At 43.2% G+C, this 20,411-nt stretch overlaps 1 protein-coding gene across 1 annotated transcript in view; it reads right to left on the bottom strand.

Moving 5' to 3' along the window:
* Positions 1 to 20,411, bottom strand: part of LOC119374677 (1-phosphatidylinositol 4,5-bisphosphate phosphodiesterase) — a 137,677-nt gene that overhangs the window by 30,058 nt on the left and 87,208 nt on the right. The window contains exons 21-26 of the mRNA XM_049410976.1: positions 19,918 to 20,021; positions 17,830 to 18,101; positions 14,124 to 14,219; positions 10,865 to 10,969; positions 8,218 to 8,370; positions 5,468 to 5,595 (exon numbers count right to left, since the gene is read on the bottom strand). Coding sequence (XP_049266933.1) covers positions 5,468 to 5,595; positions 8,218 to 8,370; positions 10,865 to 10,969; positions 14,124 to 14,219; positions 17,830 to 18,101; positions 19,918 to 20,021 — 858 coding nt within the window. The remainder of the gene's footprint in view (positions 1 to 5,467; positions 5,596 to 8,217; positions 8,371 to 10,864; positions 10,970 to 14,123; positions 14,220 to 17,829; positions 18,102 to 19,917; positions 20,022 to 20,411) is intronic.

The following is a 20,411-nucleotide window of genomic DNA, read 5'->3' as shown; positions in this document are numbered from 1 at the left end:
AAGGAATTCTGGGATCATACACCTGCTGACCAGAAGAACGTGCTGACAGACCAAGGCATGGTTCTGTTGTTTCAGTCATTTCCTGGTGAGCTGGCTTTTTTTTTTCTTTGCAACAGCATATTATTTGAGGCGTCTACTCTCAGAAAATACCGCTACGAATTTGTGCAGGCAACTGGACGCAAATCCTTGGTGTTTTTGCCTCCGCGACACTGGGGAAGATAATTGTGGAAACGGCCGTCCTTGCAGAAAAGCACCAGGCCTGCGCAAAACGCGTAGCACAGTCACAACGAAAGTTGGAGGAGCGGCCTTTCTTGAGCCCATTGTAAACCTTCTTGGAGCAACTACTACAAGTACAGTTGCAAGGTACCTGCTATGCCACCAATCATCATAATTTTGCGAAGTAGGGAAGTACCCACTATGCCATTATTCATCATTCTGCGGAGAAGCGAGGTACCTGCTACACATCTGTAAGGCATTATTTTATTTAGTTTTATTTACAAATACCTTACAGGCCTCACAGGGGCATAGTGTAAGGGTGTCAGATACAAAAGTAAGAACAATGTAGGCTAACCCTTTCAGATGCCACCTATGAAGAAATGTCTGTAAGTGCGTCAAACTGATACCATGTTACTTCAAGGCACTCGATAATATATTGCAACAAAAATAATGATGTAATACGTTAATTTATGTGTTATGGTAATCCTTCCTAATTATTATGCAATTAAATATATATTTATTCTGAAGTCATCCATGTTCTGTTTCTGCATAAACAGAATGGACAACACTTTGGTGCAACCAAAGTGTTGTCGGAAACACTTTGGTTGCACCAAATCATGTACATAAATAATACAATTCGGCCTCTACATTGCCTCATTCTTGATAAGACAACTATGAAACACCACCCCAGCGCTTCATCAACCTAGCGAAAAGAAACACTTTCATGTTGCTGTCTCATAAGAATATGCTTAGGAATCCTCTCCAACTTTTTTTTCTGCAATTTCCCTTCGAAGTATTAGAAAAATATTCGAAAAATATTCGATTCGATTCACACTCACACTTCAATATTCGAATTCGCTTCGCACCCAAAATTTTGCTATTCGCACAGCTCTAGCAAATAGTAAATTTTAGGTTCAAAGCGAATTCGACGTGCATAGTGATTCGGTCGAATAATTTTGAATCGAATTCAAATAGTATATATCACATATTATAAAAAAATATGAGCATATTTGTCATAACCCAATTAACCTGCACAATAGTTTTTAAAATTTAAACAAGGCATGAGCAAATGTCATTCTTTCTGGTTCAAAGGAAAGTGGAAGCAACTTTGAATAGTAGCAGGACTTGACCTTCGGTAGAATGCAAGTGATAACCTCTAAATATGGTTAAGTCTTAAAACTGACTGTACTTAGAGCATATAAGCCGGTATAACAAGCTTTAGAACTTAAAAAATGATTAATCGATACGAGGGTAATATGTTAATTTAATCTTGAAGTGGGGCTTCATGGCAGCGCGTATTTCCTCGGTATAGGTGTATTCACGGTATACAGGGGTGCAACAGCCGAAATAGGATTTGGAGCAATTTTTGGAGCAGCAAAATGTTGCTTTTGGAGCACAAAAATCCAAACATGGAGCAGGTTACGAAAAAAAAATACCTGAATTTTTTGGCATGAAATCCCAAATTTGGAGCAGTATAACAAAGAAGGCTTACTTTTAGAAAAAAAAAAAATATGTACAAACGATTAAAAATCAGCTAACTCGTGCACAGTGCACGTGAATACTGCTATTTCAATAAAAGCACTGTGTTGAGCCACCCCAAAGTGCGAACAATGACTGAGTCCACATTAGCATTTGCAGGGCCTGTCAAATAATTCGACAGGCACTGCAAATGCTAATGTGGACCCGCGAGCCTGGCAACGTCGAAATTCGGGAGATTCGTAAAGCAGGAGCGAGTGGGGGTGGAGAACAAAGAAAACTGGCGTATGTCTGGCGTATGTTTTTGTCTATTTGTTTCTCAAGGCCGCAGAAACGCCATACACAGCAGTTCCAAATGATTGCCAATAATTTTTTAGACGTCGCCAATCATACTAGTACTCGTAATTACACAGCGAGTGCACGAATAAGTAATTAAAGGGACTGTCTACCGCTAGGAAAATATTTTCTGATTGTGGTAAAAACGAGAAGATCGTTCGTCACATCGGCGGCAACGAGCATGCTTTTGCTCCATAAAAAAGGAGTTATATTTTTAATTTGATGCTGAAAATCGTGAAAGAATGACCGCTAGCGTCACCCAACAGCGATGTGGTCAATCTACTGGTAGGACAAGAAATCCTCGCAGGTAGACTCAGTTTGCTTAAAAACAAACATGTATAACTTGAAATTGAATTTTACGCACTTGAGGCAGCTTTCGGTTGCGTCAGAGAGCAATTTTTTGCTTTTGTTTTTCTCACACATCCAAAACGGCGCTGTCTTCGATTTCATCTGCTTCAACTCATGCGGTATGCCATGCGGCCCTACGCACTGGTCGTACTGTGCCGCTGTATTGTTGTTAGGATGTCTCACATGTGCTGCACTGTGAAGGCGTGCATTTATCGTCTCTTTCTGATGAATCAACTTGGCTTGGATTGCGGCAGCAGTGCTAAAATAAACGCATAGACTGTGATTACAGCAAAACAAGTGTTCTGTAATTGTATAATAAGTAGGGGTGTGCGAATATTCGAAATTTCGAATACTTTTCGAATAGTGTTTGCTATTCGATTCGATTCGCACTGAAATTTTACTATTCGAACTATTCGAACTTCCCAAAGACAAAAGCAGTCAACGTCCGGTTGAAAGTGACCCCTTCAGATTTTCAATATGCTTCACCTCATTACACTCTCGTATTGCGGCAAAGCTGCCTTTCAAGCTCCGTTACGGTCGAACTTAGCCAAGAGACAAAGTCCGGTTGAAAGTGGTCCCTAGATTTTCAATATGCTTCACCTCATCACACCCCCGTATTGCAGCAAAACTGCCTTTCAAGCTCCGTTACGGTCGAATTTAGGCAAGAGACAGTCAACGTCTGATTGGAATTGCTCCCTAGATTTTCAGTATGCTTCACCTCCTCACACCCCCGTATTGCGGCAAAGCTGCCTTTAAAGGTCCTTTACGGTCGAATTTAGCCAAGAGACATTCAACGTCCGTTTGGAAATGGTCCCTAGATTTTTCAATATGCTTCACCTCATCACACCCCCGTATTGCGGCAAAGCTGCCTTTCAAACTCCGCTACGGTCGCAAATGTATTAACTCAAGAAAACGCTGGTTCCAATATGGAGATGAAAGATTTGGCAGAGTTGGGGGCTCAATTAATGCTGTTTTGGACCTGAAATTTGGGCAGGAAGTCCGAAAAATCGGACGCCAAAGCTTTTTAGCATCCAAAATTTCATATGTTCTTATATATCGACGTCTATGAGGCATATTTGGAACTCCGGACTTGAAGGGAGCACACCCTTGTCTGCCACACCAGTTGGCCTTCCACAGAAGTTGAGAGAGGAGGAGAGGCTGAGGAAATGGCATTTTTGCCCATCACGTGTAAAGTGTTGTCGGCAACACTTTGGTTGCACCAAGTAATCTACATAAATAGAATTCGGCCTCTACATTGCCTCATTCTTGATAAGAAAGACAACTATGAAATATGACCCCACCAGCGCTTCATCAACCTAGCGAAAAGAAACACTTTCATGTTGCTATCTCACAAGAACATACTTAGGGATCCTCTGCAATTTTTTCTGTAATTTCACTACGAATTATTCGAAAAATGTTTGAGAAATATTCGAAAATTATTCGAAATTATTCGATTCGATTCGCACTCAATCTTCATTATTCGAATTCGCTTCGCACCCAAAATTTTGCTATTCGCACAGCTCTAATAATAAGGCTTCATTTATTCGCTAGCGTACTGAAAACGACTGTTACATTCATTACATTAGTATTTACAAAAATAAAGTAATACTACAGAAATCACGTGTGCTTTCGGTTTGAATTTTTACCGGCACTACAATCGTCATCGCGTCCACCAACCAGTGTGGTGGGCATGTTTCACACCAATGGAAGAAGACCAAACACAGATCGAAAAATTCTGTTTTAAAAATTTCTACTCACTTTCCAGAGAAACCACTGCAAGGTTGGACACTTCAGACGGTACGCTTTCTATTGCGGTAGAAAACTGAAAAGCGATGAATGACGGTAGACAGTCCCTTTAAGGAACAAGATGTGCTGTGTCCCTGACAGCCAGTACTAATAGCCCCTTCTATATCTCAGTATGCTTTTCCGCAGGACACCAGTGTGCTGCAGCAAAATAGGCTTAAGAAGCATTCTGCACGCAATAAAACAAGCACCAGGATATTTGAGAACCACTGTCCTTTTTATTGCCATAGCAATTATATGGATGCTTTCAACGAGTTTTCCCATAAATCCCATGAATTGATAACAGTACGTTCTACCGCGGGTAAAAGCATGCAAGTGCAGGTGACGAACGCGGCTGAAACAGAGATCAAACGAGCCAGCCCATCACCGCCGCTCGGAGGGCGCATGCGATAACACCACTCCGCTCGGGAGACCTGCTGTCACAGGTCTCCCACACAGAGCAGAGAGGAAACAACGCCCCGCCTGCATTGAATGAACATGAAAAGACGCGAAAGGTGGCGGGGGTGGTCGCTCGAACAGCAACTTTGAACTTTGATTCTAAGGGGGCGGTCGCGATCGCCGCATGCGCGCCATCTTGGCAGCCATCAGCGGACGGCTAGTATACCCTTCTACATGCTGCGCTCTCAATGCAAAAACACTGTGCAGAAAGAGCACCTTTTCCTGGAGCGGCCATTTTCTCTTACACCAACATTTTGTAGAGTTACGTGAGATCGGATACAAAAGAGATTGCTTCCAGCCTCACTTCGTATAACATTACAATCTGTTACTATCGCATTCATTGCTTCATCCTTGCAGTGAAACTGTCACTTTTTTTTCTTTTCTTTCAGGGGGGGGGGGAATTTAGGATCTGCACGTCTGTATTGGATGATGATGTCCACACTGCAGATGACCAACGCGGCCTCCATTTTTCACTGAAATATGTGCAACGGAAAAAATTTTGAAGTCGATCGGGCATTTTGGCGCAGCGTGGCGCAATTTCAACAAATTTCACGGTTTTAGCTCAGCTTGGTGCAAAAATAAGAAACTGTATCAAATTGGCGCAATTGGCACAGCTGTTGCACCCCTGGGTATAGTACCCCTCTACTATAGTGAAATTACCTTTACAGGGCATTGCATGCAGTTTATATATGTCTATTCGTTCATTTTGAATACTTTGAAATTTAGATTAATTTTAACTCGTGTCGAAGTGAATTTGAATACTGTAATACTCGTTCGAACACTCGAAGTGCTCGAATATTCGCACATGCCTACAAAACACGTCAAGAAAGAAACAACTATGGCCGCTCACGTGCTGCTTGTCCTTGTGGTGCTTCTTTCGTAATCCCTCAAGCTCTTTCATCTGCTTGCGACGCAGCTTGATGTACTCTTTCTCTGCCCGCAGTGCCTCAGCCGTGATGGCTTCCACCCGCCACTCCTCTGCAAGGAGATTGTGCAAAATACATCCGCTGAGATCTGAGCTGTCACAGTATAATTGGCAATGAATTAGGAGGGCGTACATATATTTTTCATGATTGCTACGATGTCTTCATGGCTGACATGGGGGGAGTGACAACAAATATAAGCAACACTAAACCACTAAAACAACAAAGCAGGCTTATCAAAGTTCAATTTGCATTTATTTCGGAAAAAATTACTGATTAGTATTGGAAAAAAATGAATACAATAGTGTCTTCTTTTTTAAAGAAGCTTCTCCCAACACGAAGCTACAAAGGAGGGAACTACACCAGAAACAGGGATGCAATAGACAAAATAGGATTTGGAGCAACTTTTAAGTTAATAAAAGTTAATAAAGATTTACTAACTTTTATTTCTTCTTTTATTAACTTTTATTTCTTCTATGGAACTAGTGTTGTGCATTTAGAGAGATGAATCTTATCACTTAGGGGTGAATGTGGTTACATGGATGTGAAGCTACGCAGGCGCGGTGTTACAGTCGAGCCCGACTATATCGAACCCGTTTATATCAAATTATCCCGTATATCGAACAATTTCTAAACACGGTAAATTTACATTGAGAATACATAGCAAAAGTTACTGTTACATCGAACGAAAATAGCAATGACAACCGATATATCAAACTCCATGTGCCTCAAAAGTGCCCCAGCAAGTTGGCTTTCCCTCGCGGTGGCGGGGAAAACTGCCGGCGCCACCCTAGAAAAAGTGGTTTAGACCCGGTTGTGCACGGGCGAACACCCCCCTGCAAGAAATGATCCTGGCCCACTCGCAGCACTTACAGCCAATCAGAGGCCGTCGTGCTTTCTCCGAGGCGCGGAGGCGGTAGAAGTGAGCGCCATTTTTTCTTTCTTTATGCTTGTGTGCCTGCTACTGCCTGTTTTCCTCGAGTCCTCATTCAGCGTGGTCCGTGCTGGTGGTGTTGCCTGTTGGTGCTCTGTGAACTTTATTGGCGCGCTGTCGTCATGGCTTGTGCAAAGAGGCAGAATTTGCCGTTCGCCGCGAAACTCGAAATCATAAATCGGGTCGAGCGCGGTGAAAAGAAGTCCGACGTCGCCGCCGCGTACAAAATTCCAAGGAGCACCTTGAGTACTATCCTGAAGAACAAGGCAGACATCAGGGCCAAGTCGGACAAAAGGCCAGGTGCCCGTGGCGCCCGACGTGTGCGCACTGCTGTGTACGAAGATGTTGAAGCGGCCGTTTACAAATGGTTTGTGGACGTTCGGTCGCGAAACATCCCGGAGTCCGGCCCTATGATCGAGCTATTACCGTCAGCTATTACCGTAAATTGACGATGGCCCATTGCCTACATCCTCCGAAGTGATTAGTGCACTTGCGTTGGTCCGGCGCTATTGCGTAAATGTGGAAGGTTGCGGCCTCAGCTGCTCCGACTCGTTGGACAACGTGGAGGCGTGCGTGCTGTCGCAGGCAGCAAAGTCGTTGACACAGAAGAAAATCCAGGACTATTTTGTTCCAAAGTAGGGCACGCAAGTAAGCCACCATATTAATAAAGTACTTTTCTTAATGTTATGTGCCTTTGTGTCAAAATCCTATAGCGGGCCTATATCGAATTATGCCATATATCGAACTAATAAACGTTTTTTTGGCGAGTTCGATATACCCGGGTTCGACTGTACCCTTTATATTCGTGTGTTTTCTTTAATAAAATTCAGTTGGAAGTTAGCGCTTGTGGGTGTCGCATTCTCCTGTCTTTCGTCCCTGAAGTTTGCGCTATTTAACTGTTCAAATGGAGTACCAACTAGCCCAAACGCGCACCTTGCCAACTTTTGGAGCAGGAAAGTGTTGCTCTTGGAGAACAAAAATCCAAATTTGGAGCAGGTTATGAGGAAAAAAACCCAGATCTTTTAGCCCCGAATGTCAAGTTTAGAGGAGCATAACAAAGAAAGCTTACTTTTAGAACAGACAGCAAAAAGAAGTGCAAACCACTCGACACGAGCTAATTGTGCATGTGAGCTCTGTTACTTCCAAGTCCACATTAGCACTTGCAGTTCCTGTCAAATGCATACCTGTCAACCAAAGTGTGTGAAGAAAATGGCAGCTTGTGCTTCACCAACAGAGCCATGGAGTGGAGCGGTGGTGAAAACATCACGATAACTTGCGTGAGCACATAACGAGAGGCTCATATCGTGTTGTGACATCAGGGTACAGTAGGAAATGCAACTAGCCTTTAAAAATATATTGTAATTAATTTTTTAGGGTGTAGACACGCTTAGCAGTACATTTTCTAGACTCTTGAGGGTATGGCCTCTCATTTGACGACAAAAAACGACAACTTAAAGATTTTGTGTCAGTATTCCTTTAACAACGACTTCATGAGTCATTAACAGTTCCATTCCAAAAATTCCAAGATTTCCCATTTTAATGGGTGCTCTTGGGCTGTTGGAGTGGCCATTGGCAGCAATGGCAATCGATTTTGGAACGTGGCCTGTCAATTCATTCCACGAGTTAATCAGTCTAGAGCTCTTGTCCTTCTGTTCAGTAAATGCGTTAAACACCTCGGCCAAATACCGAAGCACATTTGTGAATAGTATTCTAATGACAATGGTAGCATCAGATGGGACTTACCCCTCTTCTCATCGTCTTTCTTCTGCTGGGAGCCCAGCTCGGGCCGATTGACGAGGATGTCAGCCTCCTCGATGCCCATGGCACGCATCTGCACCAGTCGCTTCTCCTGGGCCGACAGGAAGGCCCGGGGGTCAGACAGAGCGTCCATCAGGTCTGAAACATCACAAGCATCAACTTACTAACCACAAATGTTGATAAAACAGCATCAGCAATAAGCTCATTATACGCAGTGCGCTGAAAATGTCTACTGCTACAAAATTCACCCGTTTTATGGTAATATGTCACGACTTCAAAATCCCACTTGCAGATATAAATGTAAGCTAATCTTGCAATATGTATGTTGAAGTTTTCTAAAACATCTACTGTGTCACCAACAGTACCGTAATACTTAGTGAACAGCACAAAAAAAAAACAAAAAACAAGAGACAAAAGGAAGTACACGGGATGAGAGCTTTAGTTTCTTGTTTTGGTCCTTTTGTCTCTTTTTCTTTCTTCGTACTGCTCCTTAAGTATGTAAATTAGGCTTGTTCAAAGGCTTGTTCAAATTTTAGGTTCAAAGCGAACTCAAAGTGAATAGTGATTTGGTCAAATAATTTCGTCGAATTCGAATGGTATACTATATCACATATTACAGTCAAACCCTGCTACAACGAAATTGACGGTGCTTGGAAAAATGTTCATTGAAGCGAACATTTCATTGTAGTGAAATCGAAAAAATATGGCTGACCTGAGCTAGTAGAACAGTGAAACTTTTATTTCCAATATTCAAAAAGTGTCTGCTGCTTCCTTTGCGTCCCCAGCAGCGTTACGACGCGATTCTCATATATGCATAGCGACGCCACGTTGAAAAGCACGCAGAAACAACGGCTTCCGCGAATGAATCGTACAAGCACGGGCGCGCAACACGAACTGCACAGTTGCACCAACACGCTAACACTAGCTATTCGCTGACAACGGCGACATGCAGGCGTGCTATCGCGGAGCGATGACTTACGCCTTATTCTATGCTATTCTTATCCACCACTCGCGGCTGGCTGATCCCGTTGATAACATGGACGAATTGTTGCTCCGACCACCGGTCGCACTGGCCAAGCGCGAAAGGCACGAAAAGCATTGGCACTGGAAAAGGCACCATTCCGCGACTGCACCCCAGGGCTGCTCGCGTTGATAACGCGGATGTGGCTATTGTACCATCGCTCTGACCACTAGCGAAGCGCGAAAAGCACGAAAAGTATTGGAAAGGCATCGGAAAAGCTATCGTTTCGCGATTGCACCAGTTGCACTGATTGCACCCCAGTGTCGACAACTGAGCTTTGGCTTCGGATTGTCTGTGACTCAGAAGCAACACAAGCCAGTTGCAAAAGCAGGGCAGTCTGATCGCCGTCGCTATCAAGCAATGGCGGCCCCCATGCTCAGTCAACAGCGGCAGTTTCTGGTGGTTCCAACACGCGATTCAGACTATGAATTCGTATTTTTATGTTCTAAAATGCATCAAAATGCCCGAGATTGTGTTTATTGCACGGTAAATTAAATTTTTGAGCCCCGAATGGCATCGTCAAATTTCGTTGAAGCGGAACGGCAGCAGAAAAAGTGTTCGTTGTGGCGAGCATATTTATGCACTGACTCCTATGGACTGTTGACGGGGAACCGAGAATTTTTCGTTGTACCGGAAATTTCGTTGAAGCGGAGTTCGTTGCAGCGGAGTTTGACTGTATAAATAAAAATGAGCATATCTGTCATGACCCAACTAACCTGCACAATATATTTTAAAACTGAAACAAGGCATGTGCAAATGTCATTTTTTTTGGTTCAAAGGGAAATGGAAGCAACCTTGAATAGTAGCAGGATTTGACTTTCGGTAGAATGCACGTGATAACCTGTAAAATTCGTTACATTTTAAAATTTACTACACTTAGAGCATATAAGGTGGTATAACAAGCTTTTAAACATAAAAAATTATGAATCGATGCGAGGGTAATTTGTTCATTTAACCTTGAAGTAGGGCTTCATGGCAGTGTGGATTTCCCCTGGAAAGGTGTATTCACGGTGTATTCACCCCTGCACGAAAAGGTGTATTCACCCCTGCACTGCAGTGAAACCACCTTTACAGGGGGTTACATGCGGTTTATATATGTTTTTTTGTTCATTTCGAATACTTCGAAATTTAGAATAATTGAAATTCGTTTCTAAGCGAATTCGAATACTGTAATACTCGTTCGAATATTCGAACCGCTCGAATATTCTCACAAGCCTAATGTAAATGTACCAACCGGCCTAGGTTCCACCCTACTAAGTAGCGTGTAATGTCAGTGCATAAAACTGCTTTATTATTTTCTTTTTTATCAGTTGATCAACAACAGCCCAAGATGTTTTCAGAAATAAAGATACCTTTGTTATGGCTGATATATGCTGTTGCAAAACATGCAGATACCAGAAACCAGAAAAAGAGGTCCCAATTAAATAGGTGAGAATGAAATGCAAAGGTGGTTCTCTATATATTTTTCGGACGATTTCACGGTCCCTCGGCAGTCCGAAAAATCGGACGTTGACTTATTAGCACAAGTGCAATGCTACCAAGAAAAGCCTTGGATGTCAGCTGTAAACAAGGCATAGAAAGATGTAAAAACATAGCTATGAACAATCTAACCTCCCAAGCCATCTGGAACGTAGATCTTGAGTTCAATGCAGATAAACAGCATGGCCAGTGACATGGGGAAGTTCCCTTCCGTCCGCAGAGACACATGCCGATAGCCTGAGAAAAGAACATTTCTATATTGTACAACAGCTGCAATAGAACTGGAAACAACACAGAAAACTACAAAAAAAGGTTACTAACTAGGAAGTGCATGAAAGCAGATTAAACATCATTTAATATCAGCACTCAAAACCTGCAAACATAGAAATGTTTAAGGTAAGAGCTATTGAAATAGTACATGTTTCACCTATACACTCTGACCTTGATATAACGAACACGGATATAACGAATTATCGGTTATAACGAAGTAAATGAAGAATAGTCTTGTCATAGATACAATGTTAAAAACAAACGTTTATAAGAATTTTTGGATATAACGAAGGTATTTTTTTGGCAGGTGTGACTTTGTTATAACGAGGTTTGAGTGTATGCAGAAGCGACTGCACAGTTCCTGCAGATGCTCCAGTACGAACACACACAGGTACTGATGTCTTGTAGATGTCAGTGTTTATGTGTGTAAGTGGGTTATTGCTCGTTGCCCATTTGATTGTACTGCTGCTTTATCGGTCATGTGCAACCAACTCTAAGCATGCTCTACTACAGCATAGAACAATGTTCCACACTGTTTACATGAAGACAACTTCCTCAGCTTCATTTTCTCCCATTAGCAGATTTGATTGTGGGCAGAAAATCGATTAAAAAAAAAACAAAAACAAAACAAAGTGCAACTGTCACAGTCAGAAAGAAATAATTTATTAACCCTTTGAGGGTCGAATTTTTTCGCGAAATCCAGTCCAAAAATGTGTAATTTTTTTATTGCTGAAATAAATTCTTCAGAGGATTCTATTTAAGAAAAAAATTGTCTAAAATTTTTTTTCGTGACCGTAAAGTCACAAAAAAATCTGTTTTGTTGTTACATACATATGGTTTATTCGTAGTAAAATCAAGCAGAATCCTAAAAAAAAAAGCTTCACAGTTTTTTATGAATAAAAATTATGCATTGTATTAAACATAGCTCACAAACATACAAAAATAAGCGCACCAGAGTACGTTTCCGGTTAAAAACGCTCGTGCTCTAACACTAAAAACTTTTCAGCGTGTGATAGTCTTTGAAGCATGGCTCCCCGCGCACGCGTTTCAGATGTCGCTCCTTGATCGTCATCGGAGTCTGAACTCGTCAAAAAATCCTTGTCTGACGAACTGAAATCCAATGAATCAGATTCTGATCGGCAATTGGGGAATAGTCCGCATCGGAAGAATCGCTGCTCGACTCACCGGCAGCAGCGCAACCGACGCGCGCTTCCATAGCGTGAGCGAACTGCGTCAGTGAGTGCACAGAAGAAAACTATGGTTCTGCGCCCGTCCGGAAAGCAAAATGAGTGAAAAAGCTACAGTAATACTTCGTCTTATCGCCAACAAGACGTAGTTAGTTTTTCCGAGAACCCAAAACAGGAAACGCAATCACGGCGGCGTCGTTTGTGTAATTTAGCGCCGCACGGAAACAGATGTAATCGCGCGCCGGGGTGCAATAAATGAGAGAGTAACAAGCGGTCACCCTTTGAGAGATTAGAAACCAAACAGCCATCAGCTTTGCGGGCGCAAGAAGCAAAAACCACCCGAAGGACGAAACCGAAACGAGCCGGACCGCGTGCGCGCGTTCTGATGCGAGACTGCAAGCCGCCGCGCCTCTTTGGAAAGAAAAAAAAAAGACGGAGAGACATCGGCGCATTAAAAAAATTACACGTATTCCCGAAGCGTGGCAGCACATTCTAAGCAAGAGAAATGGGAGAAGGCGCGCGTTTGAAACCAAACCGCGCCGCGGGCGCTCTCGGTTGCACAAGCGATAGCCGGTGCGCGGCGCGCCATTTTGCGAAGCATAAAAAAAGCAACAACGGAGAGACATCGGCGCATGAAAAAAATTCCACGTATTCCCGAAGCGTGGCAGCACATGCCAAGCAAGAGAAATCATCGAAAAAGGCGCGCACTTTAAACCAGCTGCACCGCGAACGCGCTCGGATGGGCAAGCGATAGGCGGCGCGCCGTTTTGGGAAGCGAAAAAAAAATACAACGGAGAGACATCGGCGCATGAAAAAAATTCCACGTATTCCCGAAGTGTGGAAGCACAGTCCAAACAAGAGAAATGATCGAAAAAGGCGCGCGTTTTAAAAATAAACGCTATGCCGTACATGTACGACGAAAACCCTTTGGTACCAGGAAGCTTCTGCCGTACATGTACGGCGAAAACCCTGAAGGGGTTAAGGAAGCAATGGAAGCAGGAAAAAATTGCCAAGCCTGTGCGGATCAAACCTCATTATAACAAAGTCAGATCTGCCACGAAAATAACTTCGTTAAATCCGAAAATTCGTTATAAACGTTTATTTCTAACACTGTAGCTATGACAAGACTATTGTTCATTTACTTCGTTATAACCGACAATTCGTTATATCCGTGTGCGTTATATCGAAGTTTGAGTGTACACAGCGAAAGCTGGAAGAGTGGCCATTATAGAGCCCGTTGTAGATTCTTTTGGGGCGGCAACTAATACGAGTACACATGCAAGGTCCCCACTACACCATCTCACTGCAAGCTGCTCAGCCATAGGTGGGACACTGAAATTTTGAATTAGCATACCAAGCAGCTGCCAAACACCATCGAAAGTGGTACATTCGGTGCGAACGTGCAGAAATTTTTCAATTTTGGAAACGATCCTTGTTTGTTATAACCACTGACAAGCCATTTTTACTTCATTAAAATTAACTCGGTTTCAAATCGATGTATCCCTATGAGATTTTCAAGAAGAATTTTATTTACTTCTTTATATCTGTTATTTCATTATATCTCATTTCGTAATAACAAGGCCTGAGTGTATAACAACGCAACAGAAAGAACAAAGTATCAGCTGCTCCTTGAAGTCATATCAAGGGGTTATATCAAGGCCCAAGTGTACCCTAAGTACAAAAACGGAACAAAATACAACACAGACAGCAATATCATCACAACATCGATGACCCGCATAAGCGTTACTGACTTGTGCATCACAATGTTCATGCTTCACAGTCTTCAGCCTAGACCTATCTTCCAGTTTTATAAACTCGGAACCTAAGCAGAATGGTGCCTTAGAGACACATTAACAGCATAATATCACAACGTACACCTGAATATTTAATGGTCATCAAAGGAAGTATGTATCTTGGAAATACTGTCAGCTCACCTGCTTGCAGGCCATCCATGGGAAGGATTCGCTGACCCAGCATTTTGCCATTCTCATCATAGACAGCAATCCGGATCACAGCAAGATCAGGAAGAACTACCTGCACAAACAGCAGCAAACGCTCATGCTCAGCTATGTCTTCCAGATGGAGCAGAGCTTTATGTTCAGATATTTTTCACATCCACAGTGACCAACCTACTGATATGGGGTGTTTTTATTAATTAGTTTATACATACTGCTTTGAGGCTGTGGCAGAATTAGAAAACTACAGAAAATAAGTCAGAAATAATCAGAAAAGACATCAGCAACAATTATTAGAAAAACACCATACAAAATAATGCATGGTATAAGTCAGCTGCTGCTAAGTTAAGCAAAAATAAACTCTGATATTTTCTTAGAAAATGATTTACTAGATGTGCAGTTTACTAGTTCCTCTAGTAAAAGGTTCCAGTCTTGAATTGTGCATGGGAAAAAGAACAATGATAAATGTTTGTATCAAATCTGCACTTTGTCAAGTGCAAATTACATTTATTTCTACAAGCGATGAATATTTATCGAGGTCTACTGCCTTATGTAGAACTTTTTATGGTGTGGCTAATCCTGAGCTGGTGCGGCAAAAGAAACTAATCAAGATCAACTACCAACACATGCCCACTTGCGCCTTTTTTCGAGTTATACATTTTTTCCAATGACAGAGTGAGGGAGGCAGTCAACAGGTCTAATAAGAGAGTCCGAGCAGATTCAGAGCAGGATTCACTTCATGGAGCAGCAAATGTCGATCTGTGAAAATTGGCAGAGAAGACCAGAAGTTTGTGTGACGTGTTTTTTTTTAATAGCAGAGCTGTTTAAGCTCGGGAAACCCCCAGTTCGCGTTCGCAAAAACCATCAGTATCATGAACGGCCTCTGCTCTGCGACGCTCGCCTGCCTGTAACACAGCGTTCCCCACTTACGCTCGCCCCGTCAAATATTAGGGCCGGGCTACAGGGAAAACACGGCGCACGTTGCGTTTTCCTTTGGCCCGGTTGTGGTGTGATTTTAACAGTGGAGAGAGAAAGAAACAGAAGGAAAAACAGAGGTAGAGAAAGAAAGGAAAGAGAAAAAAACGATAGCAAGAGCGAGAAAGAAATAAATACAGAGAGAAAGAAAAAATAGAAAGAAACAGACAAAAAAGAGAAAAAAAACAGAAAAATAGAGAGGAAGAAAGAAACATAAAAAATAAAAAGAAGCAAGGAAGGCTGCACAACTCTGGTGTTGGTTCCAGCCTTGTGCCACTTGTGCATGTTGCGCCAATTTTTTTTTTTAACACGTTTACATATATTCGGGCACTTCGAATATTCGAACGAATATTACAGTATTCGAATTTGCTTCGACACGAATTTAAATTATTGAAAATTTCGAGGTATTCAAAATGAACGAATAGACAAATATAAACCGCATGCAACCCCCCCCCCCTCCCCTGTAAAGGTGGTTTCACTGCAGTAGAAGGGTGCTATGCCGTGAATACACCTACTCAGGGGGAATCCACACTGCCACGAAGCCACACTTTAAGGTTAAATGAACATATTACCCTTACATCGATTCATCATTTTTTAAAGTTTAAAAGCTTGTTATACTGGCGTATATGCTCTAAGTATAGTAAATTTTAAAACGTAACTGTGATGAATGGAACAAAAATGTTTCGACTACGACGAAGGTGCGGCGCCGGACGCGTGCAATTTGGAGCCAGCTCTGTGCTTGAGGCCAGCCAATCAGCTGATGACCTGTGGGGGTCCATAGAGGTGGTGTTCCACGATTGGGCCACTTGTGAAGGATACGTGGCTAAGTGCTTGGTGGCTGGGGACGAGCCGAAGCAGCGGCAGACGCAAGACAGCAAGCCGAAGCGTCGGACGCCGGCGATCCAGGTTCCAGCCAGGGAACGCGGCCGTCCGTGCTGGTGCCGGCCAACCACTACCTGAGGCGGCGTTGCCAGCGCGAGTACTGCATCTCGGAGCGTGGCCTGGCCTGCTGTTCTGTTCCTTGCCGAGAGCATCGCGGATCTCGGCAAGGCGTCTCCACGGTCAGCTGTTCAGCCCAGCATTGAGCGTGGCCTGGCGAATGGTCACGGGTGCGCCGAGCATCGCGACTCGAGCGCAAGCTGTCCTCTGAGCAGGCTGACCATCCCTGCATGGAGCATCGCGTCTCCGATGCGGGTTGACTGCTCTCGTAGTCGGACCCACGCAGTCAAGCTTCATCGTCGCCACAGCGTCGCACATCGAGACGCACCCCGGTACTCGTCAACTGTTGCCCGCCTCCTGCATCTGCACCTCGGCGTCCGCCGTGCCGACCATCGCACCGTGAGAGCCCCGAACTTTGTTTTTTGAACTCGCGTTCATTGTTTTACTTGTCTTGACTGGACCGTCTCTGTGTTCCTCCTTTTCCTTAACGCTTTGTGATAGTTGTTCGTTGTTCTGTCATAAACGTCGTGCATGGTTTATCACGTCGTCCCCGCGTCCATTTCCTCTTCGCACGGCACGCACAACAAGCGTGACGATCGGTCCGACATACTCTTTACAGTAACGTATTTTACAGGTTATCACTTGCATTCTACCGAAAGTCAAATCCTGCTACTATTCGAAGTTCCGCTTCCCTTTGAACAAAAAAAAATGACATTTGCACGTGCCTTGTTTCAACTTTAAAAAATATTGTGCAGGTTAGTTGGGTGATGACAAATGTGCCGATTTTTCTTTGTAATATGCGATACATACTATTCGAATTCGCTTCAAAATTATTCAACCAAATCGCTATACGCTTCCAATTCGCTTCGAACCTAAAATTTAATATTCATACAAGCCTAGTTTACATGCTTTGGTGTGCAGCGGCAGTCATGAGTTATTGTAACAACGGTGGCCGAGTTGGCAAAATATTCACATCCGTAGCATGTATTCTCTAGCTTTACAACAATATCAAGCAGACCAACGGTGCTGATCAGGCACAAGTGATCGGTGTTGGGAGCGAACGACCACATGCAAGGTATTCTGGGTAACTTCCAGGGGATGGAATTCTGTAGTGAAGGTTGTGCTCCGGTCACGAATTAGGAATTACTGCTCTATACCAGAGTCGAACGCTTGCTTAAGGAGTCAGTTGGCTGCCCTGAATACGCCACTGAAACTCAATATTAGTCGAGACGCCAGTGGCCGTGTCGCACACATTTATGTGCCATAGTCTTATCTTGAAACTGTGCACTAAAAAATTCCAAACAGAAGGTAAAGAAAGAGCTTTGAATTCCATGCATTAAGGTACGGTACTCACAGATTCAAACGTGACATCAAATTTTTTAGTGTAACAACTGGTACGCACAATTGCTCAAGATAACCATGTCATGTAGCGATGAATCTGATCTCTAAAGATAGTGTTGGCTCTGATCTATGAGTTCGAGTTGACATTATGCCGATATCACCCGAACTGAAGATGGTGGGAACGAAAGTATGTGCGTGACTTAGCCCTAAATTTTCCTGTTTCAACCCGTGAGCACTGTACATGAGCAGGCCTAGGAAAACCAACATAGCTTTACATGCCCTTGCTCGTAACTTTGAGTTTGAGTTTGCATGAAATAAGAAAGTGCGTGAATAAAACTATGCCAATAAATCTTTTTTTCAATTATCATGCGCTTCTAGTACCACTAGCTCTGCAAGGCTTCAGATAAATCACTAAGGCAGCAAGAGTGACATGCCTTTCGGAAGACAAAGGGTTCCTCATTGTAGACAGGGTTGAGTCCGTTGGCGGGCACCATGCGGGTGCGGAACTCCTTGCGGATGGTGTCCGTGGGCAGTCCGTACATGTCCACCTCAACGTACGTGCCCACCTTCTTGTCTGACAGGAACTGGCCCGACAGCACTCGCACCGAACACTGGGCCGCAATCACACCATCCACGGGCGACTCCGCAAAGGGATCAAATGTCTTGTCCGCCCGTCGCATAAAGTCTGGCTTCAGCAGGTACCTGCGTTGATGCCTCGCTATCACCGCATAGCACGGGTCGATAGTTTTACCAGAAACGTACCCACCTTGAGCAGAGATGTGCGCCATATGATAAAATCCCAAAAACCCAAAATCCCAAAAAATGTAGCAAGGACTTGAAGTAGTCTGCAATGTTGCAAGCACGAACTAGGTATCACAGTTACTTGATGACAATAGAGAGAAAATTAATGTTGCACTGTCCTACCCGATTAAACATTGTCTTCAATGGGTATAGTGTAGCAAGGAGGCGGGAAGGGGGAGTGAGCGTGAGGTGGAGATGTGATGGCGAGGAGGATGGGAGAGAGTAAAGCGTAGCACAGAAAGAATGAGAAAGAGAGAGAAAGAAGTAGAGGGAGAAAAAAGAAAGAAAGAAAGAAAAATTCTTGCCGAAAAAAAAATTCTTCACGAGGCGCCTGATCGTGTCCAGAGAGCCACGGGGTGTCCTGAGAAAGTGCATACTCCCGAGGAGGAAGCCGCACATCTCAAAGCTAGACGTGTCGGTCAACGGGGGGTACGAGCAGGCAACGAGCCCGTGCTTTGCTGTGCCATGCTTTATGTGACTTGGTGCAAACATAGAAATTTCATACATGTCCTCGTCTTCTGCATATTTACCCTGCATCATGCTATACCAATAAGCCCAGACTGTTACCTTAGTACCTTTCACACTTACAGAACTTCCTGATGAAAGTAACCTGTTGTAATTGTATATCTCTAATGGCAGGATGGCTCATCTGGAACACACCAAACTCTAGCCACATTGCTTGTAATACATGTGTTTTGGCAATGTAACGCTGACTATACTGTTTTTTTTTTTCTCGTGTACTTTGAAGACGATGCCAAGTTCCCTGTCTGCATCCCAGGTCAGTTGGCTCAGGCTCAATGCAGCTTCCATTTCATCGAAGAAAGGCCCATTTCAGGTACAAAATTTCAAAGGAAAATAATTCTCATATTTAAAAAATAATACCCTTTTGTAACTTCACACGTGTTTAGCTGATGTACAGCTGTCTAATGAGGTATCATGCATATTTTTAGACTAACCAACAAGTGAGTGCAAGTGAGTGGTTTTTTTTTTACTGCAAAGGCAGAGCTTTCTTTATTTCTTTTTAAAGTGATCTTCGCAGTTTTGTTTATCCAGATTATCTGCGACATCTTCAGCCCCTAAAACATTTGTCTCTTGCAGTATGTTCAACATGCCACCATTACAATTTTATTTGTGCCTTTTGGATTTGCCATATTGCCAGAAAAAGATACCAAAATTTTCACCTTTACTAAATATAGCTCACGCCAAGAGCACATGAAGTATTGATATACTTGGAGAAATGGTTCATTTTACAGCCACATTACTTGACTTCATTAACTTGCCATACACACCATTTTATCAACTGTATCACATATTTTCCTTTGAAAAAAAAAAATTTTGATGCCCCCTAACCCAGTCTGCACAAAGCTATAAACGCTCACAAAAAGACATGAAAAATGTTGGCTGAAACTTCCAAAAATAGAGGCAATGTTCACTGAGTAAGTAGGAATGGAGCTTTTTAACAAATCAACTGCCCCGGATCCTTTTGTCACTGGGTATACAACTGCAGCAATACAAGTTAGCCCAAAACACTGTAATGTGGTCTGCAAGTGGGATTAAGACGGAAAAGGACACAAGTTTTGTATGTCAAACACACGTGAATCAATGTAGGCTGGTTCAAGAATACAATCTGAGAACAAGCAACATATGTATAATCATGTGTCCACCTTCTCAGTCATCAGCAGCACCATTCTGCTAAAAGAGAGCAAATCACACTCACCCACATCCGCCATTGTACTCAAACTTGCCCTGGTTGAGCTGCATGGGAAGGTCTGGTGTCTGGAAGTTGAGGGCCACCATCTGGCAGCCTGCGTTCCAGAAGATCTGCACACAGCATCACGCACATCAGCACATGCAGCCATCGTGGGCATTCCTCACAGCACCATGTCACCACCTAGAGCGCATTACCATCTGGTCAGCACTAAAGCCAGCCCGCTTGGACGGTTATGACGACAGCCCAACTTGTACGACAGATTTCAAGTGCATCACTACGACTTAACGTCAGGCGAAGTTGACAAAGCAAGCTAGGAAAAGTAAGCATTGTAATGCACTGAAAAGGACAGTGAAGATTACTTGGAAGAAGATGACACTTTTAAGCTCTGCAAGCTAACCACCATTTTGTCAGCCGCTAAAGTTACTGGAAATGTTGTAAAAATATGTTCTCTTTTCTCCCTGTGACAATCTCAATTAATTTAATAATTTCTTTATTTACAG

The sequence above is a fragment of the Rhipicephalus sanguineus genome, chromosome 11 (assembly GCF_013339695.2).
Source record: "Rhipicephalus sanguineus isolate Rsan-2018 chromosome 11, BIME_Rsan_1.4, whole genome shotgun sequence".
Classification (NCBI taxonomy): Eukaryota; Metazoa; Arthropoda; class Arachnida; order Ixodida; family Ixodidae; genus Rhipicephalus; species Rhipicephalus sanguineus.
This window is presented reverse-complemented; position numbering and strand designations above follow the sequence as displayed.